Raw genomic sequence first — 23,422 nt, 5'->3', positions numbered from 1 at the left:
GTAATAATATATGATATTTTTCTTCACTATTGTCTATGGAACATTTGATGTTTTAATTACTTTACCACAAACCAGTAAACTAAGATCCCTGGTTGTCATTGTAACTTAAGTATGTATGTGGAGACATACATGTGGATTATACCTTAAATGATAACCAAAATGTCTGTAGTATATGGATATAGGAGGGAAACCTTATCCTGATAACGCTACGAATGCGGCCCACTTTGTAAAATAGTTACAAGTGTTGTGACTTGCTACAGATGGTCTGATTTTGATCATTCATGTGGAAACATGCGAGTGGAGGTATCCTATATAAAGGAGTTTGTATAAGATCGGACCACAAAGTGTTATAGTCTTGTTATATAACGTCGTTCATGACAGAGACTTCATTTCACTAGGATGACCATAGGTAACATGACCTCAATCTTGAGTAAGTTAGGAACTTCTGCCTTTGAGGGAAGTCCTTTGATTTGCACGGGTGCGAGTGGCCAGATCGGCGACTCAAACCTACCACTTTGAGGATTCGTCTAATTTTGGAGCTGGGAACTCAACTAGATAAGATGGAATTCACTCCTTCTCCGAAGCAGGGGTAAATAGATAGATTGCTCCCTTGAGGGCTGATTCCGGGACTTGAATGATGTGACACCACACATCTTCTCATGTCCCGAGAGGTGTCCACACATAGTAGGACTATGTTGTATTGTTCATTAGAGGGATCAGTGGTACTTAAGGAGTTAGATGTAACTATAGGGGCAAAACGGTAAATTGGCCTAGTTGTACTTACGAGCATTTGTGAAGGGTTATCGTAGTGTTGATTGGTTATATTCGATGGACACAGAATTACATCTGTGGTGAGAATAGTACAACTGTCAGTCTTTAGTAGAATGTCTGACAATTAACGGATGGTGGGTCTTATGGCTAAAGAGTTTAGGCAGCTATTCACGTACCGTTGGAGCTTCGAGCCATAGGTCTATAAGGTCCCCTTGGTAGCTCAATGGATTCAAGTTGAGAATCAGTTTTTTGGTTAGTTTGAAGTGTTCAAATTGACAAGAGGGAGTTCGATTATATATGATATGATTGAACGGGTCAATTATATATGATATAGTTGACATGATGTATGAGACACATTAATTGGAGAAAAATAATATAAATATTATTTATATCTAGTAGAGGAGAAAAAGATTATGGTTCATATATTGCATTTGATGTGATATTAAACCATAGGTTATAAATATAATGAGATTATATTTATTTTTTAATTTAACAATTATGGGATAATTGTGCTGGTTTTTTCTCCGTAACCGAATGAGATAGTGGGAGGTTGCATTCAGTTTTCATAACTGAAGGATAAAATGAATTTTTTTTTTCATTTTACAAGTGATCAAACATTCGTTCACTGAGTTGTGTATATTGCCTATCGCATAGCAAGCGAAAGCATACACGACAGCTCAAAGTTTCTAAACGAACGTAGCAGTTTACTAAACGATCGTCTAGCTCTTTCCAAACGATCGTGCACCTGAGCATTTTACTAAATGATCGTCTATATGATCTCGCCTCTTTTACTACACGATCGTCTACCTTTATCTAAACGATCAAGCATCGTCTATATGATAGATACCCGATATCTCCCACTTGCTTGGTCGTGGTAAACGATCGTCTCTTCCTCATTCTCTCTACCAAATCCAACAGAGCCCACCCCTCCTAGATTCTCACTTCGAGAATATCGAGGGTTCCAATTGGTGGTGTCTTCCTTGCTACCTTGTTCGTGGGAGTCCGTTCGTGGGTAGACGACGGTGATTTAGTGGACGACTGGTTTGGACAATCTCAGCGAGAAAGAGAGGTGCAATTTGTGTGAAGAGAGCGAGATTTCGGTGGAGAAAGGTTCTTCAATTGGTATATCTTGTTCTCTTGTTGTTGTTAAAGTTCAAAGCATGCCCGTAATGTGTTGTTAATGCATAACTAGTTTGTTTGATTGTGAATGCGGTAATTTTGTCACAATGAGTTTGGAACAATCTTACTTCTGCTCCAAGATACTCTTTGATAAGAGTTTTTTCATGCATATACTATAACATTTATATTATATGATGCATGAGCATGCTATAAAAATAAAATCATGCAATTATATATTATAGCATTTATAATATAAATGATGCATGAATTATACATAATCTAAGGTGGGATTTTTACTATATGGCATACATTATGATATATAATAATAAAATAAATCATACATCAAATACATAATTTTAAATAACAATTATTGGATCGGGATTAGACTCATAAACAATTAATTAAATTAATATAACACTTATGTTAAATTAATTAATTAAAATGTTAACTATTAAGTTAATAGCCAAACTAGTTCGAAACAAGTGAACCAAGTCTTGAACCGCACGAATCGAATCGTCCAGCACCCGAACGCTTGAACCAAGCAAACCGGACGTGAACTAGTCGAGCCACGAACCGAACCGTGCATGAACCAGTTCATCCTTTCCATCTCGAAGCATTACAATGTTGTGACCTAGTATTGCAATGCTATAGAAAAGATAATCTGTCTGCCCTTCGTATCGTTGTAACGCTAGGACACAATATTGCAACGCTGTTGTACAGTCGCCTACTGTACAGACACGATCTTGATCAAATTTTCTTCAATTTGGGCCTCGTTTTCTCCATAAAATCACCAGGAATAATCATTAGCGATTCAATACATTCAAATACAGACTATATCGTAAATTATGCCAAAAAAACAAAGGGCCCTTACAAACCAATTTGTAAAATAAATAATAAATCTATAAAGTCCAATCCTACAGACATCCAAAATTGCAAATTATCATTCAACAAAACATTCATCCCATGAATAAATTTTACATAATGAACATCCACCAAAACTAATTCAATTCTGGAAAATTTAAAAAAAAAAAATGGGACCAAAACCACGCTCTGGTGTCAATTGAAGAAACATATGAAGGTCCTGAGCGAAAAACGTGGAGATCGTCCCAATTTTTGGCTTTTCATAGAACACAAATTACATAAATAATTATGCAATTCAATTAAAATTTACAACATGCCAAAAATTTGAGAAAATGATTAGAGAAGGAGACTACCTCTTGTATCCTCTATTGGGATGAGAATTACTAAAGAGTTTCTGGGCTCTTGGATATATGGAAGAAAGGGAGGGATTAAGAGGAGAAGAATTTACTGAGAGGAAAAATTACAGAGAGTTCACTCAGAGAACTTTTTTTCTATTTTCCGTAAAACCAAGAAGAAGAAGAAGAACCGTATCCCTCTCAACCCCCACCTTGATCGTGAGATTAAATTGTGAATTAAGGGGAGGGAACTTATTTCCCTTCCTTTAATATTCAAACTAAAAATAAATTAATTTTAATATACATACATACATACATACATACACATATACATACATACATACATACATACATACATATATATATATATATATATAATATTATATAAAATATATCATTATTAACCTTATGGTTTAATATTGTATCATATATAATATAACCTTAGAAATTCTAGAATCAAAATAATAAAAAAATGTGTCACTATATAATTTCTAATTTTGAGTTAAAGTTTTAATTCTCCCATTGATGGTATTTAATATAAATCCCATTTATATTAAATTCAATTATATGAATCCAATTCACATAATTAATATTTGAATCATATTCAAATATTTATTTCCTCTCAAATAAACTTTATATTATAATGTATCAAATACATTATATTAATTATATCATATATAATTAAATTAAGTTAATTATATCATATATAATTAATTCCCTCATTTAATTTGAACAATTCAAAAAATTGGTTTTCATAAATCCTTGTTGAACTACAGAAGAGACTCATGGACCTGTAGCTTAAAACTCCAATTGTACTTGAATAATTAATTAAACTCCTTTAATTAAATTATTCAACATCCATTAACTACTGGGCATTCAACTAAAGACCAACAGTTGCACTTTTTGCACTACAGATATATTTTTGTGTCTATCGAATATAATCAGTCAACAGTATGATGACCCTTTCGCAAATTGCTCGTAAGTACAACTAGGCCAAAATTACCGTTTTGCTCCTGTAGTTATATCTAACTTCTTAAGTACCACTAATCCCTCTAATGAACAATAAGTTATAGTCCAACTATGACCAAACCCCTCTTAGGCCAGGAGAGGGTGTGGCGTCACATTGTTCAAGCCCCGGAATCAGTTCTTAAGAGAGCAATTTATCTACTTAGCCCGATATTGGGGAATGAGTGAATTTTGTCTTGTGTAACTGTGTTCCTAGCTCCCCAATTAGACAAATTCCTAAAATGGTAGGCTTATTGAGTAGGTGATCTGGCCACTCTTACCCATACAAATCAAATGACTGCCTTCATAGACAAGAGTTTACAACTCTCTCAGGATTCAAGTCATATCACCTATGGTCATCTTGGTGAAATGTAAGTCTCTATTATGGACGACGTTATATAAGGAGACTAGTCATTTCGTGGTCCAGTCTTATACAAATTCCTTTGTATAGAATACCTTCACTCACATGTCTCCACATGAATGATCAGGATCAGATCATTTGTAGCACTTTATAACAATTATAATATCTACACAGTGGTTTGTACTTGTAGTGTCACTAGGATAAGGTATCCAGCTTTATCCATCTACTACAGACCATTTAGGTTATCACTTAAACATGATCCACCTGTATGTCTCTACATACATGTTCAAGTTGCAGATGATAACCTTGAATGTTAGTTTATGTTAGGAATGGCCTAAACTCGCAGTTCGTAAATGTTGTTAACATGTTCTATTTATCAATAAAAATGTTGTTGAGTTTTTATTCAATAAATTACTATTGATATTGCATCCTTCAACGAAAATCCAATAAACGAATCCATGACTATAACATGAATACTTTAACTATTATGTGGTGACATAAAAATGGATCAAATTTTAGTATGTAGCCAAAATTGTTTATAAGTATACGGATGAGAATGGGTACCTCATCCTGATGACACTATTGGATGCGACCCATTTTATATACTAATACAAATGATGTGATCTAAAACTCATTCACGTAGAGACATGTGAGTGGTGGCATCTTATGCAATGAGTTTGCATAAGACCGGACCTCGAAATAATCACTTTTCTTTATAACAACCGTTTACTGTTAAAACTGACTATCTCAAACTGAATGACCTAAGGTAACTCAATCTTAATTCTGAGCTAACTATGAACTCCTGTTTATTTGGGAGTATCCTTTGATCTGCATAGGTTAGAGTAGTCCAACAACATTGCTCAATAAGCCTCCTGTTTTGGGGATAAGACCGAATAGATAGTTGAGGACATAGCCTTGCAATATGGAATTCACTTCTACCCAATTTAGGGTTAGCAGATGGGTTGTTCTCTTAAGCGTTGATGTCTTGTCTTGAACAAAGGGGCCCCGCCCTCTCTTGGAAAAGAGGGTTATGATTTATAAGTTGGACTATAAATCAATTGTTCAATGGAGGATCAGTGGGAGCTTAGAGAGCAAGATGTATTTACGTGGGTAAAACGGTAATCTTTGACCCATCTGTAAATACGAACAACCTGTGAAGGATTGACTTACCGATTATGGTTAAAATGGATAGAAATATATCTACAGTGAGGAGAGTGAAACTATCGAGCTATAGTAGAATGTCTTGATAGTTAACGAATAGTGATTAATTCAGTTAAAAAGATTAACAAATTAATTACAAGTCGTTGGAGCTCATGATCTGTAGATCCATACGGTCCCTCTACTAGCTCGTAATTTGGATTAGTAAATTGAGTAATCTTGATAAGATATGAAATCAGGGTTTAGAATTTGATATGTTCAAATTCAATTAGGATTTCTATTTATTGTATTCGATACAATTAAAAGTCTAATTTTATCGAAATTAAAAGAAATTGGAGAAATGATTAATGTTTAAATATGATTTAAACACTAATTAAATTAATTTCATTTTGATGAAATTGGTTTTTATTAATTTAATATTATATATTAAATTATTTTTTAATTAAAAGGTTTAATTAATTAATTAATTAATTATATTTAAAAATTAATTAATTGAATTAATTTTATAAAACTAATGAATAAAATTAAATAAGTTTAATTTACAAAATTTGTTTTTGGAAAACATTTTATGAAAATCAATTTGAAATTGGTTTTCAAAGTGCACTATGCAATTAATTACCTTATTCATTTCTCCATTTTCTCAATCAAGTAGGAGTCGCCCCTCGTGCAAACTATGCATTTGCATGGTCTAAGCTCTATAAATTGAAGTGCTGAAATGAATTAAGATTCATGCTCACTAAGAACTTCAATTGAAACTCTGCAGAAATCACCAATCCTCTTCATATCTTATATACTTCCAGTTCAGTTTAGTATTTCCACCACACAGTCCTTGCAAGAGAATAGGATACTTCAAAGGTATTGTGTTCAGCAAACTCTCTTCTATAAAGGTTACTTTGAAGCATGTTTAAACTCAAATTAAATATGATTAGAGTGCTTATTGATTATGGTTTTCCTCCGTTGCACATTAATATACTCTTACAGTTTATTGGTTTGTATGTTTAATGCTACTAAATATCAAATAAAATATCTCATATTTTATTCAATAAATAAAATGTTTGTACAATACAATTACAAATTACAGGACCCTACAAGACTTAGGGCATCAACCCCAACAGAAGCATGATGGGCACGGTGGTTTGTTGATGAAGTTGGGCGTCAGAGGTGGTCGTTGGAGATGCTAATGGCATGGAGTTGATCGTCGAAGATGCTGATGATCGCGAGGAGTTGGTCATTGGATGTGGTTGTCGGAGCATATCATCGATAATGATTGTCATAGAGTTGGTTGTCGATAGTGGGCAGTGGGTGGAGTTATTGAAAACAATGCATGAAAGGAAAGAGAAAGAAGAGGAAAAGATTGAGTTTCTCGATTAATGTGTAAACTTCAATATTGATGGTAGGGGTGGAACCACCAAACCAAACCGAACAAAATTTTTTGAAATGTGAAACTGAACCGAACCGATTTATTGGTCATGCGATTCGGTTTGATTTCAAATTCAGTTTTGGCATTTTTTTTATAAAAAAAACCATGTTATATATTTTTTTTAATTCAAAACGGTTCGATTCGGTTTTAAATTCGGTTTTACTCTTCTTTTTAGTATATATATATATACGTTAAAAGCCGTTTGGTTCAGTTTCAAATTCGATTTTCGAAAGTGAAACCGAACCGAACCGAATTAATTCAGTTTCAAAATTTCTTCAAACCGGATAGAACCACATTTTTCAGTTTCACTAAGTTTTCGATTCGATTCAGTTCGCTTTTTGCGATTTGAATGACCACCCCTAGTTGATGGACTAAACGTTGAGTTGAGTTACAAATCCAACTCAACTCGACTTAAATCAATGCCTCAAACACCCCATAAGTTTTAAAATGTGACACTTTTATTCTTGCATTTAGAGTCCAATTTTGTATAAATATGGCATGTTCTTAAATTAAATTTTTTTACATTTAAATATTTTGATTAAAAAAAACCATGTAAAAAAAGTAGACAATTTACTTTATGTTGGAATGACTTTTGAGCTTAGGCCCATAGGAAAAGTTAAGAAGGGAGGGAAGTTCTGTCCCACATAGATAGATTTAGAATTGCCTAAAGGTTTAGGCTCAAGGCATTATAGTTGAGAATCCAAACTGTGTTGATAGTGGAAGTATAACTCTTTCACCACACGTATATCGTCGTTCGTCTAGTCAGACAGTCAGGTTTGGATAGCTGCACTTGCACGAAAAAGAACTAATTTTTTATTAATTATCTTTTTATTTTTTTAATAAAATTATTATTAACTCTGTTTATTATTATTTTGTTGGTTGTTTATTTTTTATCATTGATGGACCATTCGAATTGCAATCGTTGGGTTTGTGACTGTTGATTTTTGCCCATTAATAGATCGTTTGTTTCTGTCCGTTGGTGTCCTTCTCTCCTCTGCTATTTAACTCAGATCAGACCTAAGAGAGAGGGGATACAACAAACTCGATTTTCATTTTCTATTTACCTAAATTCTTCTTTTGTTCTAAGTATTCTTCTCACTGGTCCTGGTCCATTTTTCTGATGGGTGCATGTCTGAATTTGGAGTCTGCGTTAATCTTAGGGAGTAACTGACATAAGTGATTAGCACCAAAGTCGGCTCGTAATGGCTTTTAGGGTAGTAGTTTCTCCACGGCGCAACAACACTTCGTGACATCTGTTCTAGGCATTTGTTCTAACAATCTGAAACCAATTATCCAGATGTCGATCAAGAATGGTAAAGTTCTCCCCGATTTGTCCAAACTCGAACCACTAGACAGAGCAAATTATCGTCATTGGTCTCAAAAGTTATTAATATTCTTCGAGCAGCTGAAGATTGATTACATCTTCACCACAAAAGTGCCTACTGATATCGAGAATGTGACCATTATCTCTGATCCAGAATCCTCCAAATAACCTCTTTATGTTTTTTATCAATCAAAATAGTCATCCGTGATTGATCCTGATAAGTGCGAGAAAGACAATAAAACAGTCTGTGCCCATTTGCTGAGTCATATGACATATTCAATATTCGATCTATTCGTGGTCCAAAAGTCAGAAAAGGTAATTTGAAGTACGTTGGAGTCCCGATATGAAAGAGATGATGCTAGTCGCAAAAAGTATGTTGTTTGTAAATGGCTACAATTCTAGATGACGAATGAGAAACCAGTAGTGGAGCAGATAATGAATATAAAAATTTGGTGGCCAACGTTCTGGTCAAGGGCATGAAAATGTGTGAGATTCTCTAAGCAAATGTGCTGATTGATAAATTTTCCCCATCTTGGAGCGACTACAGAAATCATCTGAAGCATAAAAAGAAGGATCTAACACTCTAGGTAATAATCAATTACATGCGCACGGAAGAAGCCAACAGGCTAAAAGATAAGCTGATTTCTGTTAATCTAAATTCAATTAATGCTAACTTTGTTGAATCTTCTATTGCTAACAAAGACAGGTTTAAAAATCATAAGAAGCAATCTGGAAAGGATAATTTTTCTTAGAAGAATGGACGTCACAAAACTGCTAGTGGGAAGACTGAAAAGAAAATTTGATTTGCTATGTCTGTGGGAAAATGGGCACAAATCCTATCAATGTAGTCAAAGGAAAGAAATACCAAATCAGCAACCCACACCACAAGCTAATTTTTTTTAACAAGATGACGTAATCATTACTGTTGTGGAAGCAAACCTGGTGGAAAACATTATTGACTGGATACTTGACACTGGAGCTTCAAGACGTTCAAATTGAGAGCTCTTTCATGACTACGAGGACACTGCTGACGGAGAATGTGTATTCATGGGTAACTTGGCCACAACAATAGTGCTTGGAAAAGGGAAGGTTCTTTTAAAATTAACCTCAGAAAAAACTCTATCCTTAAGTAATGTATTGTATGTACCTTCCTTATGTAGAAACTTGGTATCTAGGAGTCTGTTGAATTGGGTTGGGCTTAAGGTTGTCCTAGAAGTTGACAAGGTTGTCCTCACCAAAAATGGATACTTTGTTGGTAAGGGATTTCTTGCTAATGGTCTTTTTTTTTTACAGAATATTGTCCCTGTTACAAATATGATGAATGCAAGTGCTTCTAATTCAGCTTACATAGTCGAGTCTCTTGATATGTGGTATGGTAGACGAGGTCATTTGAAGCATATGAAACTAATGTCCTGTTTGTGTAGAAACAAAGTTTATCAAGAAACCTTTTGAACTTGTCACATCTAGAAGTACATAATTGTTAGAACTTATTCACTTCAATTTAGCTTATTTAAAAAACACCACAAGTAGAGGTGGAAAAAATTACTACATTTCTTTTGTTGATGATTTTTCTAGATATTTTAAAATCTATCTTTTAAAGACAAAAGATGAAGTTGGTAATATGTTTTTGAAATATAAAGCAGAAGTAAAGAATCAATTAGATAAGAAGATTAAAAAGTTAAGAACGGATAAAGGTGGTGAATACAGTGATAATACGCGTAAAGAATTTTGTGAATCAAATAATATTATTCATGAATTTGTTGTACCTTATTCACCACAACAAAATGGTATAGAAGAACGTAAAAATAGAACTCTTAAGGAAATGATGAATGCTATGTTGTTAAGCTCTGATTGTCTGATAACATGTGGGGGGGAGCTGTGCTTTCTGCCTGTTTTATTCTTAACAGAGTACCACACAAGAAACTAGATAAGATACCTTTCGAACTCTAGCAAGCACATATTCTCTCTTATCTAAGGGTGTAGGGATGTTTGGCTAAGGTACCATATCCTGCATTCGAGAAACCTATGGTAGGATCTAAAAATTTTGATTGTGTGTTTATTGGTTATGCACAAGATAATGCTGCATACAAATTTATATGCTTGAATGATAGATCCATATATGAATATAGGGATGCAAAAATTTTTGAGCATGTTTTTCCATTGAAAAACTGAAACAATGAATCAGTTAGAACGACTAATTGTGAGAATATGCCTTCCTTGTCTAATAGTATGCATGATATAGCTTTTAGTAGTATGTCTGACATTGTAGATGTTAGCACCACAGATAGAATGCATTATATGGAACCTAAAAGAAGTAAGAGATACAGAACTGAGAAAAAATTTGTTCTTGATTTTTTAACTACTTTTTTAGTTGAGAGGCTGAATGATATTGATTATCAGTTTGCATATATGTATCTAATAGATAAGGATCCTAAAACTTACCAAGAAGCCTTAAGTTTTGTAGACTTTAGCTTATGGAAGGAAACTATTAATAGTGAACTAGATTCTCTAATCATAATCAAACTTGGAACTTAGTAGATCTTCCAAAAGAAAGTAAACCTATTAAGTGTAAGTGGATTTTCAAAAGAAAATGAGGCCAAATGGTTCAATTGAAAGATATAAGGCTAGATTGGTAGTAGTAGGGTATACAAAAAAACAAGGTATTGACTACTTTGACATGTATTCCCCTGTAACAAAAATAGCTACTATATTGATTGCTATCCATGGACTTCTAATTCACCAAATGGATGTAAAAACAACATTCCTCAATGGTGATCTAGAAGAAGAAATCTATATGATATAGCCTGGAGGCTTTTACAGTTGCTGGTCAGGAAAACAAAGTATGTAAACTAAAAAATATCTCTTTATGATCTTAAACACGCTCCTAAACAATGGTATGAAAAAATCAATGATACTTTGATAAATAATGAGCTTAAGGCAAAATCCTTAGATACATGTGTTTATTAAGAGTTGTTTGGAGCTGAGTGTGTGATTATATGTTTGTATGTTGATGATATGCTCTGTTGGGGTTGATGCCCTAAATCTCGTAGGATCCTGTAGTTTGTAAACACCTGTATGAAGAAACGCTTGTGATGTAATAATATGAGATATTTTATTCATTGTTGTTTATGAAATATGAGATATTTTACTTGCATTTACCACAAATCAATAAACTAAGATCTTTAGTTATCGTTGTAACTCAAGCATATATGTGAAGACATACAAGTGGACCATGCCTTAAGTGATAGCCTAAATAGTCTGTAGTATATGAATAAATAAGGGAAACCTTATCCTGGTGACACTACGGATACGACCTGCTTTGTAGCTATTACAAGTGTTGTAAAGTGCTACAGATGGTCCGATCTTGATCATTCATGTGGAGACATGCGAGCGAGGGTGTCCTGTACAAAGGAGTTTGTATAAGACCAGACCATAAAATATTAGTCTCGTTATATAATGTCATTCATGACAGAGACTTTTATTTCACTAGGATGACTATAGATAACATGACCTTAATCCTGAGTGAGTTAGGAGCTTCTGCCTATGAGGACGGTCCTTTGATTTGCATGGGTGAGAGTGGTCAAATTGTTAACTCAAACCTACCACTTTGGGGATTCGTCTGATTAGGAAGTTGAGAACTCAGCTACACAAGATGGAATTCACTCTTTCTCCAAAGCAAGGGTAAGTAGATAGATTGCTCCCTTAAGGGCTAATTTCATTTGAATAATATGGCGCCACACACTTTCTCATGGCTCGTGAGGTGTTCACTCATAGTTAGGACTATGGTGTATTGTTCATTAGAGAAATCAGTGATACTTAAGGAGTTAGATATAACTACAAGGGCAAAATGGTAAATTGGCCCAGCTGTACTTACGAGCGCTATGTGAAGGGTTATCGTACTGTTGATTGGTTATATCCAATAGACACAGAAATATATCTTTAGTGAGAAGAGTGCAGTTTTCGCTCTTTAATGGAGTGCCTGATAGTTAACGGATGGTGGATTTCATGAGTAAAGAGTTTAGTCAGTTATTCACGTACCGTTGGAGCTTCAAGCTACAAGTCCATAAGGTCCCCTTGGTAGCTCAAGATTCGAGTTGAGAATCAGTTTTTGGGTTAGTTTGAGGTGCTCGAAGTGTTCAAATTAACAAGAGGGAATTTGATTATATATGATATAATTAAATTGGTCAATTATATGTGATATAATTGATATGATGTATGAGATACATTAATTGGAGGAATTTGATATAAATATGATTTATATTAAATAAAGGAGAAAAAAACTATGATTTAAATGTTACATATGATGTGATATTAAAACTATAGGTTATAAATATAATATGATAAGTTGGTTATTATATTTATTTATAACTAAACAATTATATAATAATTGTGGTTGGTTATTTTCTCCATTAACCGTGAAGGTGGGAGGTTATTTTTCAGTTTTGGATAACTGAAGAATAAAATGAAAAATGTTTTCATTTTGTTAATCGATCGCTTCATTAGTAGAATTACTAATCGTTTACTCATGAGAGACTACACGATAGGCCTCACGAGAGACTAAGCAATAGAGCAACATTTACTAAACAATCGTGTAAATGATCTAAACTGATTTACTAAACGATCGTGTGCTAGCGAAATTTATTAAATGATCAAGCATTCTCAGTCTATGCAATAGACAAAACATTCCCCCACTTACTTGATTGTGTAGTTCGATCGTTTCCTTACTTAATCTCTCTACCAAATTCACACAGAGCCCACATCTTCTGGATTCTCACTCCGAGAATACCAAGGTTTCCAAGTGGTTGTGTCAAAGGGTTGCTGTGCGTGGATCAGACAGTTCGTGATTACTAGACGATCTAAACGATAGCGAGAGGTTGTTATCCAATTCTTCACGAGGGCGAGAGATTTACAGAAGAAGTGTTCTTATTTGATTAAGAAAGCATGTTGTAATTTGTTCTAAGATGCATAACTATTCTTGTATGTTTGTGAATACGTCTAATTCTTTCACAATGAACTTGAAAAGATCTTACTTCCGCTCATTGGTTCTCTTGAATAAAAGTTACTTCAATTGGTATCAGAGTCAGGTTTCTGATATTCCAAATCCATTGCTATATAGAATTGCATTTACATTCTTGATGGGTGTAAATCATGTCTACATTCTATTAAGTATTAAATGTGTTTTTGGATGTGGATTAATGGAGTTTCTGGGGTGATTGCCTCTGGTTAGTACTTTCTTTTACATATTCAAAGTTAATTGTAAGTGTCCCTGTATTTTTTAGCATGCTAACTTGCTATCGAGTCTGTAATTCAAAAAGTTTTGAGTCTGTTCAAGTCGCTTGTGATGAAGCTTCAAGGCATGGTGATGCGCATTACTTTGAGGAAGAAGAAGACCAAGGGTTGGTCACATCGTGTAAACGATGGGGGTAAACGATCGTTGAGTATGAGATACTCATTGCAAGGTAGACGAGTGCGCACTAAACGATCGTGTAGGCCAACATGCTTCATTGCATAGTAACTAGCTACACGATCGCTCGGTAAATGTTACTCAGTGCTTGTTCTTCAATCGTCATCTTGATCATGCTTCATAACATAGTAGTCGTCTACACGATCGTTTAAACTTATATTTTAAACTTGGTGCGTTGCACGATCTAGTGGCCTTCATGTTTCATCCCATAGTCAAAGGTACTCGATCGTTGCTACACGATCGTGGTTACTCGACCATTTGCTAGACGATCACAAGGAGACTTCGTCTGGGCGGTTCAAGACCTGGTTCTCTTGTTGAACCAGTTTACTCAGATGGTTTAATGTAATAGATAGATTTAATTTCTGGTTTTTTTAGGCTAATCATCCTGGTCCATTAATTTTGGTGAATGTACATGAGATGTATGCATTTATTATATGTCATATAGCATGCCATATAGTTTTAAATCCCACCATAGGTTATGCATTGGTCATGCATCATCTTTATATTGTAAGAGTTATGATATAGTAGTTTGCATGATTAAATTACTTAAGAGCATGCTCATGCATCATATAATATAAGAGTTATATTTATGCATGAATTAAGCATATTCATGCATCATCTTTATATTATCAGTATTATAATATAAGGGTGTATAGAAGCATGTATGCTTAGTTCATTACTTCTTTATATAAGAGATATATATAGTAATGAATGGACATTGCATGAAGCATGACACATAGGTTAAATTTATAAGAGTTATAAATACCTAGTCTAGCTTACCAATGTGGATGATTTTGGTTGTTTCTTTTAGAGTTATAATGGAAATATGAACTAAAATCAATAAGAAAGACATGCATGCAAACTTAGGCTTGAATAAGGTTTTAAAAGTGTTTTAAAATTTGATGGAGATAGACCTAAGATCACGGTTCTAATGAGATAAAAAATCTAAGGTTTAATCTTTTAGTCAGTTTAATAGGATTAAATTGACTAATAAAAGATTAAATATGTACAAAATCTATCTATAAGGGATCTTTTGTCTAAGGTGAGTTCTATCTAGACTGGGGTACTTAAGCTGACGGAAACGGAACACCCCTATCTGGAAACCTACCTGGAAAGGTGAATTAGATAGATTTGATGCATACATGCAAAATTGATGATAGCCTGTTAAAGTGTTTAATGGGACTTGATTCGAACTTGTTTAATTATCAAAGACAATAGTGGGTTTTTAGCAAATTAAACTCATACAGTGGGAGGTAATTGGGGTATAGGATAAAATCAGTGCCAGATTGTCTAAGTTAATGAATCCCTAGGTATAACATTCAGTGGGAGGTAATTGGGGTATATGATACTTCACTGAAACCTCTTCACATTTCTCCCTGATGTTCACATCGTGAGATATATCCTCGGCCTCGAGGCACCTTGGGAGTGTCCCTTTAAAGGATGGTATTTGGGTAGGTCAATACCAAGGTGAATGGAGAGAATGTTCATAGTAAATGGGAGCGAGATGTGTGACAACATATCCCACTGTCTCTCTTATTAGGTTGGATAACGTTTTGTGCATCGCCTTGAGGCACTCTGGGAGTGTCCCCCTAAAGAATGATAGTTTTTCACAACTCTTCATCTGATCTCTTGTATAGGATAAGGTCGCCTTAGTCTCTTGTCCTAATTTGTTTTTTTCCCTACGGTAGGTGCATTAGGGCAGGACTCTAGGGCCTAAAATGAGGGGTTACACTTACGCGAAATTGTTAAAGGTTGACAGTTATGGACCAAAAAATGGTGACTGCTAGAGTTAGTTACAAGAGTTGTTTTTGTCTAATAGTTAAGAATGTCTCATCCCAGTGAAGGGCCACTTGTTCACCCCATTGATGACTTTTGTCCTACCTCGCTGGGGCATCATTGCAAAATAGATGTCTTTTCACTTAGGGCATAAGAAATATTTTGCTAAAACTAAAATTGGTATTAAAAGTGGTAATGCATAGACTCATTAAGTTTGTTCATGTTTTTAAACAACATTAAAATGGCTACAGCCATGTTAGCTCTATTAAGTGCCGATAAATTGACTAGCGAAAACTACGCTAGTTGGAAAAACACAATAAATACCATTATGATCATTGATGACCTTAGGTTCGTCCTTACAGAGGAGTGTCCTCCTATTCCGACTCAGACTGCCACTTAAAATGTTCGGAGGCATATGAGAAATGGACACCGACGAACAAGAAGGCCCGAGCTTACATCTTGGCCAGTCTGAATGACGTTTTGGCCAAGAAGCATGAGCCTATTGGTACGCAGAATTTGATGTTGTTAAAACAAGCATGTGGACAAATATGGATAATGATGAATGTGAATCATGCAAACTCATGTTGCCATAAACTTGTTGACTTGGGATGGAAATAGAATGTGGATGCTGTGAGATGCTTATTCATACTTTATGCGATACTACTTGTAGATGTATGCGTTATTAATGGAATGCTTGTAGTATGCTATGCGTTGTCACAAGTTTCCTTGCACTAAAACCAAGTATAATTCCACCGCAAGTTTCTCGGAGTAATTCGAGGTCGAACACAGAGATTGCTTAGTTAATGCATTATGTTCGTGATATATGCGATCAGAGGTTTTTCAATTAATAAAAGTTGTGCTTATACAGGTATTTAAAGTTTCAGTAAAGTAAAATTGTGCAGTAAAGTAAAGTTGCGATAATAAGATAAAAGTGCCTAAAAGTAAACCTAAGTTATTATGATACAAGATACATGATACTAATACATGATACTAAGTTTGAGACTGACTGTGAAGATTATACAAAGGGTCGTGGTATGCGGTGGCAAGTCTTTATGTATGAAACAGAAATAGAAAAGATAACTAATATAAACATCGCAAGTTGTGAATTGCATTGAAGACATAACTACGGTTTCACTTTCCCTTGGCGTACACCTCTCGGTGATCGGCCGTGTTCCCACACTCTGTGTTGAAACATGGATGAACGTAATGAACACAAGGTTGCTTCCATCTCTGAAATTATTTCTCGCTTTAGTTAACGCATTCTTCCAACCTTCTATCGACAGGAGGAATGGCATCTTCACTTCAGCTCTCACAAGTGAAGATGTCGTCTAGCATGCTTTAGCTAAACATATTTATTTCCTTAACCCAATTTATTTACTTGCTCAATTTGTACTAATTACCAGGGGATTAAGAAACATCATGAAGAAAGCAATTTACGGATGAACGGAAATAGACAGAAAGATGGGATGGAAATGATCATGACATTCAATATTAAAATTTAGCATCTGATACATGGTGTGAATGATAGAGATTAAGAAGATGAGTACAAATGATTATAAAAAGATAGAAACAAATACAGAAGAGTGCCAACGTCTTGACACAGATCTGGACGGTGGTTTGCTTGTCGGCGTATGGAATGGATGAAGAGAAGAGCTTCCCTCTCGGGCTTGCTCGTCTAGTAGAAGTGATCTTAGTATAGAGTTCAACGGTGAGGATTGAAAGGATTTGTCTTGAGACTCACCTCTCGGCCTTGTCTCTTAAATCTTCTCGGATCTTCTCCGATCAGTATCTTCAGACCAGTCTCTCTCTCAAAATACAAATATCAAAATATGCCTGTATCAAGTATATCTTCCAATAGAATTTCAGAGGTTATTTATAGGCTTAGCTTTGACTCTCTGTAGTGTGGACCCCACTTTATTGTTATGGCAATTCTGGAAATGATGGAGTGAATATTCCTTCTGTTACGCGATCAATCCCGTCAGAAATGCACAACGGTCAGTTGTACACGTGTCAGAATCCTCTGCAATTGCGTTGCTCTTTTGCATCTTCGATCGTGTGCCCGCATGCGGTGTTATTTTTTATTATCGTATGTCGTTGAGATTGTGGTAATCGCTTAGCTCTTGATTGATTGTTGCATGCGCCGTCATTGCATTGATCATCTATTCATTTCTGAATGATTGGCGCAATGCGACGTAGATGTGTTGTTCTTTTTATCTTGAGCCATGAACGCATGCGGTGACTTGATTTCCTATAAAACAGACTTGAAATATTCTCTTCTACCATCGCAATGGCGTCAGTGGGTGTATTGACGACAATTTATAATTCTTGCATTTCTTAGCTAATTTATCTACAATTGACGCAACTTTCCTTTCTTTTGGCCGCAATATCTAAATAAAGCAGTATAAATAACTTGTATTTCTACAAGTTATCACCTATGGTCTCTGCGCGTGAGATCATGGAGTCTCTGCGGGGAATGTTCGGACAACTGTTCGGACAGCTCAAGCACGAAGCTTTAAAATGCATCTTCAATTCCAAAATGGAGGAGGGTATATATGTTCGAAAACACGTTTTGAACATGATGGTCCCTTTCAATGTGGCAGAGATTAATGGGTCATACATTGATGAGGGTAGCCAGGTTACATCATTCTGCACTTGTTGCCAGATAGCTTCCTGCACTTTGTCAGCAATGTTGTGCTTAACAAGTAACACTCTTACAACTCTCCTCAATAAGTTGCAAACATTTCAATCCTTATTGAAACGTAAGGAGAAGAAGGTTGGTGAGGTAAATGTTGTTCCATCATCAAAGAAGTTCCTTCGAGGTTCGACCTTAGCAACTAAGTTTGCACCTTTTACTTCTAACACTTCTAAGTGGAAGAAGAAGAAGGGTGGTAATGGGAAGGGGAAGACACCTGCTAACCTACGACCTGTCGCACAGTGGGATAGACGACTAGCACCGGTGAAAAAGGAAAATGTTTTCATTGCAACCAGAATAGGCACTGGAAGCAAAATTGACCTCGTTGGTTGAAGGAGAAGAATAAGGCTAAGGCCAAGGCAAAACAAGGTAAATATGATTTACAGTTTTGGAAACTTGTTTAGTGGAGAATGATGATTCTGAAGGAAATCGATCACGAGGATTTACATGAGAAATTGAAGGATCATTCCAAATTACAATCGTATATGAACTTTACAATTACAATCACAAACGAGAACATACAATTATGCATAAAATATAAATTATAGCATGTTATACAAAAGATCAAGGACAAAAGTAACACACTTTTGCAGACCCATCTTCAAGCTCCTTGATCACGAACACTCGATCACAGTAACACAGTTATACACGAACGCTCGTCCAACACAACCGCTACATTGTACGAACACCGCACACTTGAACTAAGCAATCGCCAAGGTCACGAACACCGAACACCATGAACGGCCTTCATAGAACTTTGACAGTGTTAAGTTGAGTATGACACCACCAAGAAGGTTACCTTGGTATTCTCGGTGTGAGAATCCAGAGGGTGGGCTTTGTGTGGACTTGGCTTAAGGTAGAAAACAGAGGAAACACAATCGTGTAAATGATTGAGCAAAAGGGAGATGGAAGAATCTATCGTATAGATCGATGCCCATTCATTTAGGAAAAGCTAAGCGATCGTCTAGCAAAAGTTATGCGATTGTTTAGCTCATCCCTTAGCTGGGTGTCTATCGCCTAAGAACATTCCACAATCGTTTAGCTCATTCAATTTGTCGCTTAGTAAATCTAATTTACTTGACAACTCTCCGTGAGTATTTTCCAAGATTGGAAATCTCAAATCTTTTCTTCTTTTCTTTTCACTTACTAAAGTTAGAAAAACATTTTTCCTTTTAACTCACGGTTACCATGAAACCACCAACAACCTCCCACTCAATTGGTTATTAGAGAAAAAGAAATAATTATCCAACAATTAATATTATTATAAATATAAATGATAACTAACTTACCATAATATATTTATATCATATAGTTTTAATATTTCATCTCATGAAACATATAAACCATAACTCTTTTTCTATTCCATGACACTTAATGTTAATCTCATTTACATTGATCCTCCATTTGATGTATCTCATACACCATACGAATTATATCATATATAATCGAATTACCTCTTGTTAATTTGAAAATTTCAAATCAACCCCAAGAACTGATCCTCAACTTGAATCCATTGAGCTACCGAAAGGACCTTATGGACCTGTAGCTCGAAGCTCCAACGGTACGTGAATACTAAATAAACTCTTTAGTCATGGGATCCACCATCCGTTAACTGTCAGGCACTCTACTAAAGACCGACAGCTGATCTTTCCTTACCATAGATATATTATGTGTCCATCTTAGCCAATCAGCAGTGCGACAACCCTTTACGGATCACTCGTAAGTACAGCTCTGCCAATAACCGTCATGCCCCTGTAGTTACATCGAACTCCTTAAGTACCACTGAATCCTCTAATGAACATAAGTCATAGTCCTACTATGACTGAGTCCTCTCTTCCAAAGAGAAGTTGTGGCTACTATGTTCAAGCCCCAGAATCAGCCCTTAAGGGAGCAATCTCTCTACTTACCCCTGCTTCGGTGAAGGAGTGAATTTCATCTTATGTATTGAGTTCCCAGCTCCCAAATCAGACAAGTCCCCAAAAAGGTAGGCATGTGTAGTTGGCAATCTGGCCACTCTCACCCATACTAATCAAAGGACCGCCCTCAAAGACAGGAGTTCTCAAAACACTCAGGATTGAGGTCGTGTCACCTATGGTCGTTTAGGTGAGATGTAAGTCTTCAGTATCAACGGTGTTATATACAGAGTCTAGTCATCTCGTGGTCTGGTCTTATACAAACTCTTTGTATAGGACACCTCCGCTCGCATGTCTCCACATGAATGGTCAGGATCTACCATCTGTAGTAGTTTAGAACACTTGCAAACCTCTACAAAGCGAGTCATATCCGTAGTATCATCAGATCAGGTATCCCACCTTAATTCTTATACTACATACCTATCTAGGTTATGACTTAAAGCATGATCCACTTGTATATCACATATACATGCTTGAGTTTACATAAGATAACCATGGAGCTTTGTTTATACGATATGAGTAAATGCCAGAATGAAATAACAATTATTTTATTCATAAAACAATGTGTATAATTACAAACAACGAGACTCGATGATGAGTTACGCTTCCTTATCAGACTCGTTTTGGGGTTTTGTAATGGAGACTGCAGCTTATATCCTTAACTGTGTTCCTTCCAAGAGTGTTTGCTACATACCTCAACTCGTTATACTCGTGCAACACACACCTCTCGATTGTTTGCTACATGTGTCATATCTCTAGGCTGCATGATTGAGTATATGATTCTTGAAATTAAAATTTAACTCAGCGATGAAGGTAAATGATGATAAAGAAGAAGAAGATGAAGATGGTGCTGAAGGAACTAAAGAGATGCATTGATTACAAAATGTATTAATGTCTTAAGCCAAAGTGTAATACAATACAAAGATAAAATGAGAGATGAAGGGCTAGATATAAGCAATCTCTTGTTTTTCATCCGAAGTGCATCAAAGCTGCGCTGGTGCCATGGATGAGTGGTGAAGACGTCTCTCTCGAGCTCTATCTCCGACGAAGCTCCGATCGTCACTCGGAAAGGTTTATGGGAGTGAATTCTCAAAGAATCTCTTGCTCATGCTCTTATCTGTAATCACAAGAATCTACCTAAGGCAGAAACTCGGATGTTTTGAAGTTAGGCCCCAAGGCTCTATTTATAGAGCTCAAACGTCGACAACATTGATAACCTCATTCTGGCTCACTGCCATTTTTGTCACAGTATGGGAAATGTCAGCATCACCTTATCTTGTTGACACTCTCAAGGTATGTGTTCATGCTTATTTCTCCTAAAATGTCAATGAATTCCACCCACCTTGCGATCAACCTTCTATCATGATTATCACTCGGTGGATGCAACATTCCATGCGATGAACTAGTCTTCATGAAGATCAATGCATAAGGTCAACCTTGCGGCGGTCTAAGATCAACGCATGCGATCAATTCCTGCAATAGCTGTAAAAATAGACACTTTGATGTAGAATAACGCATGATACAGGGTTAGTGAGGATTTTCGGTGCTGGTCGACGTAAGCTCACATTTCCACATGAATTCTTAGTAATATTAACGCATATTCTGCTTATTAGCCCTAATAATTCTAAGTAAAAGGCTACAATAGCTTGTATTTCTACAAGCTATCAGAACCGCATCTTCATGCTTCGAAACTTCATCATGAATGATTCGACTAACTCAAACATTTTGAATTACAGACTCGATTGCCTGTTAATTATGCCAAAAAACACAAGGGCCCTTACAAATTAACACTATGTAATTTAAAGAAAGCTTTAATCAGAGACAATTAACCCGTAAACATTCATCAACACCATCCACAAATGCATTTAACAATTAAACGCAATGCAGAAAACCCACCACGATTGTAAAAGAAGTTCAAAACAGAAGTAAAATTTGGAATATCAGAACAACATGGCTCTAATATCAATTGAAGGAAATCAGACGTGAGGATTTCCATGAGCAGCGGAATGATCGTTCCAAATTTCAATCATATTTGAACATAAGCAATTACATTTAAGAAACGAAAACATACAAGCTATGCATAAAATGAAATTACAGCATGCTTACACGAGAGATCAAGGGATAAAACTATACATACCTTTGCAGACTCATCATCAACACCCTTGATCATGAACGCTCGAACAATCAGCAAGACTGCAATTAAGAATGCTCGAACAATTCGACCGCAACACAACACGATCATAACGACCACGAACTCAGAGATCTTCAAGAACACGAACACAGCAAACGACCTCCCAAAACCTCGAACAATGTCAAGTTGAGTACGACACCACCACAATGGCTACCTTGGTATTCTCGGTGTGAGAATCTAGAAGTATGGGCTCTGTGTGAACTTGGTTAAAGGACGAGAAAGGAGGAACAATCGTGTAAACAATTGAGCAAGTGGGAGATGACAAGATCTATCGTATAGACGATGCCCAATCATTTAGAAGAAGCTCCACGATCGTTTAGCAATCGGCCAACTGAGTGACTATCATGTAGTATCACTCCACAATCGTCTAGTCTCTCTTTAGCCATCGTTTATTAAATCTCATTCACTTGACAACCAACCGTGAGTAATTCCCAAGAGTGGTAATTCTCACTCATCAACTACTAAAATTAGGAAAACATTTTTTCTTTTATCTCATGGTTACCATGAAACTACCAATAACCTCCCACTCAATTGGTTATTAGAGAAAAAGAGATAATTATCCAATAATTAATATTACTATAAATATATATGATAACCAACTTACCATAGTATATCTATAACCTATAATTTTAATATTTCATCTCATGAAAAATATAAACCATGGCTCTTTTTCTATTTCATGGTACTTAATGTAAATTTCATTTACATTAATCCTCCACTTGATGTATCTAATACATCACACTATCATATGATATATAATTGAATTACCTCTTGTCAATTTGAATATTTCAAATCAACACCAAGAACTGATTCTCAACTTGAATCGATTGAGCTATCAAGGGGACCTTATGGTCTTGTAGCTCGAAACTCCAATGGTACGTGAATAACTAACTAAACTTTTTAGTCAGGGATCCACCATTCGTTAATTGGCAGGCACTCTACTAAAGACCGACATTTGAACTCTCCTTACCACATATATATTATGTGTCCATATCAACCAATCAACAGTGCGATAACCCTTCACAGATCGCT

General features: G+C 35.6%; 1 protein-coding gene across 1 annotated transcript in view; it reads right to left on the bottom strand.

Moving 5' to 3' along the window:
• The window catches only part of LOC120079072, a 32,216-nt gene extending 9,440 nt beyond the window's left edge, over window positions 1–22,776 (bottom strand). Inside the window, exons 1-2 of the mRNA XM_039033264.1 lie at window positions 22,723–22,776; window positions 22,337–22,462 (exon numbers count right to left, since the gene is read on the bottom strand). Coding sequence (XP_038889192.1) covers window positions 22,337–22,462; window positions 22,723–22,776 — 180 coding nt within the window. The remainder of the gene's footprint in view (window positions 1–22,336; window positions 22,463–22,722) is intronic.
• Window positions 22,777–23,422: the final 646 nt, after the last annotated feature.

Source organism: Benincasa hispida, chromosome 6 (genome assembly GCF_009727055.1).
Source record: "Benincasa hispida cultivar B227 chromosome 6, ASM972705v1, whole genome shotgun sequence".
Classification (NCBI taxonomy): Eukaryota; Viridiplantae; Streptophyta; class Magnoliopsida; order Cucurbitales; family Cucurbitaceae; genus Benincasa; species Benincasa hispida.
Note: the sequence above shows the minus strand (reverse complement) of the source record. Positions and strands in the feature narration are given on the sequence as shown.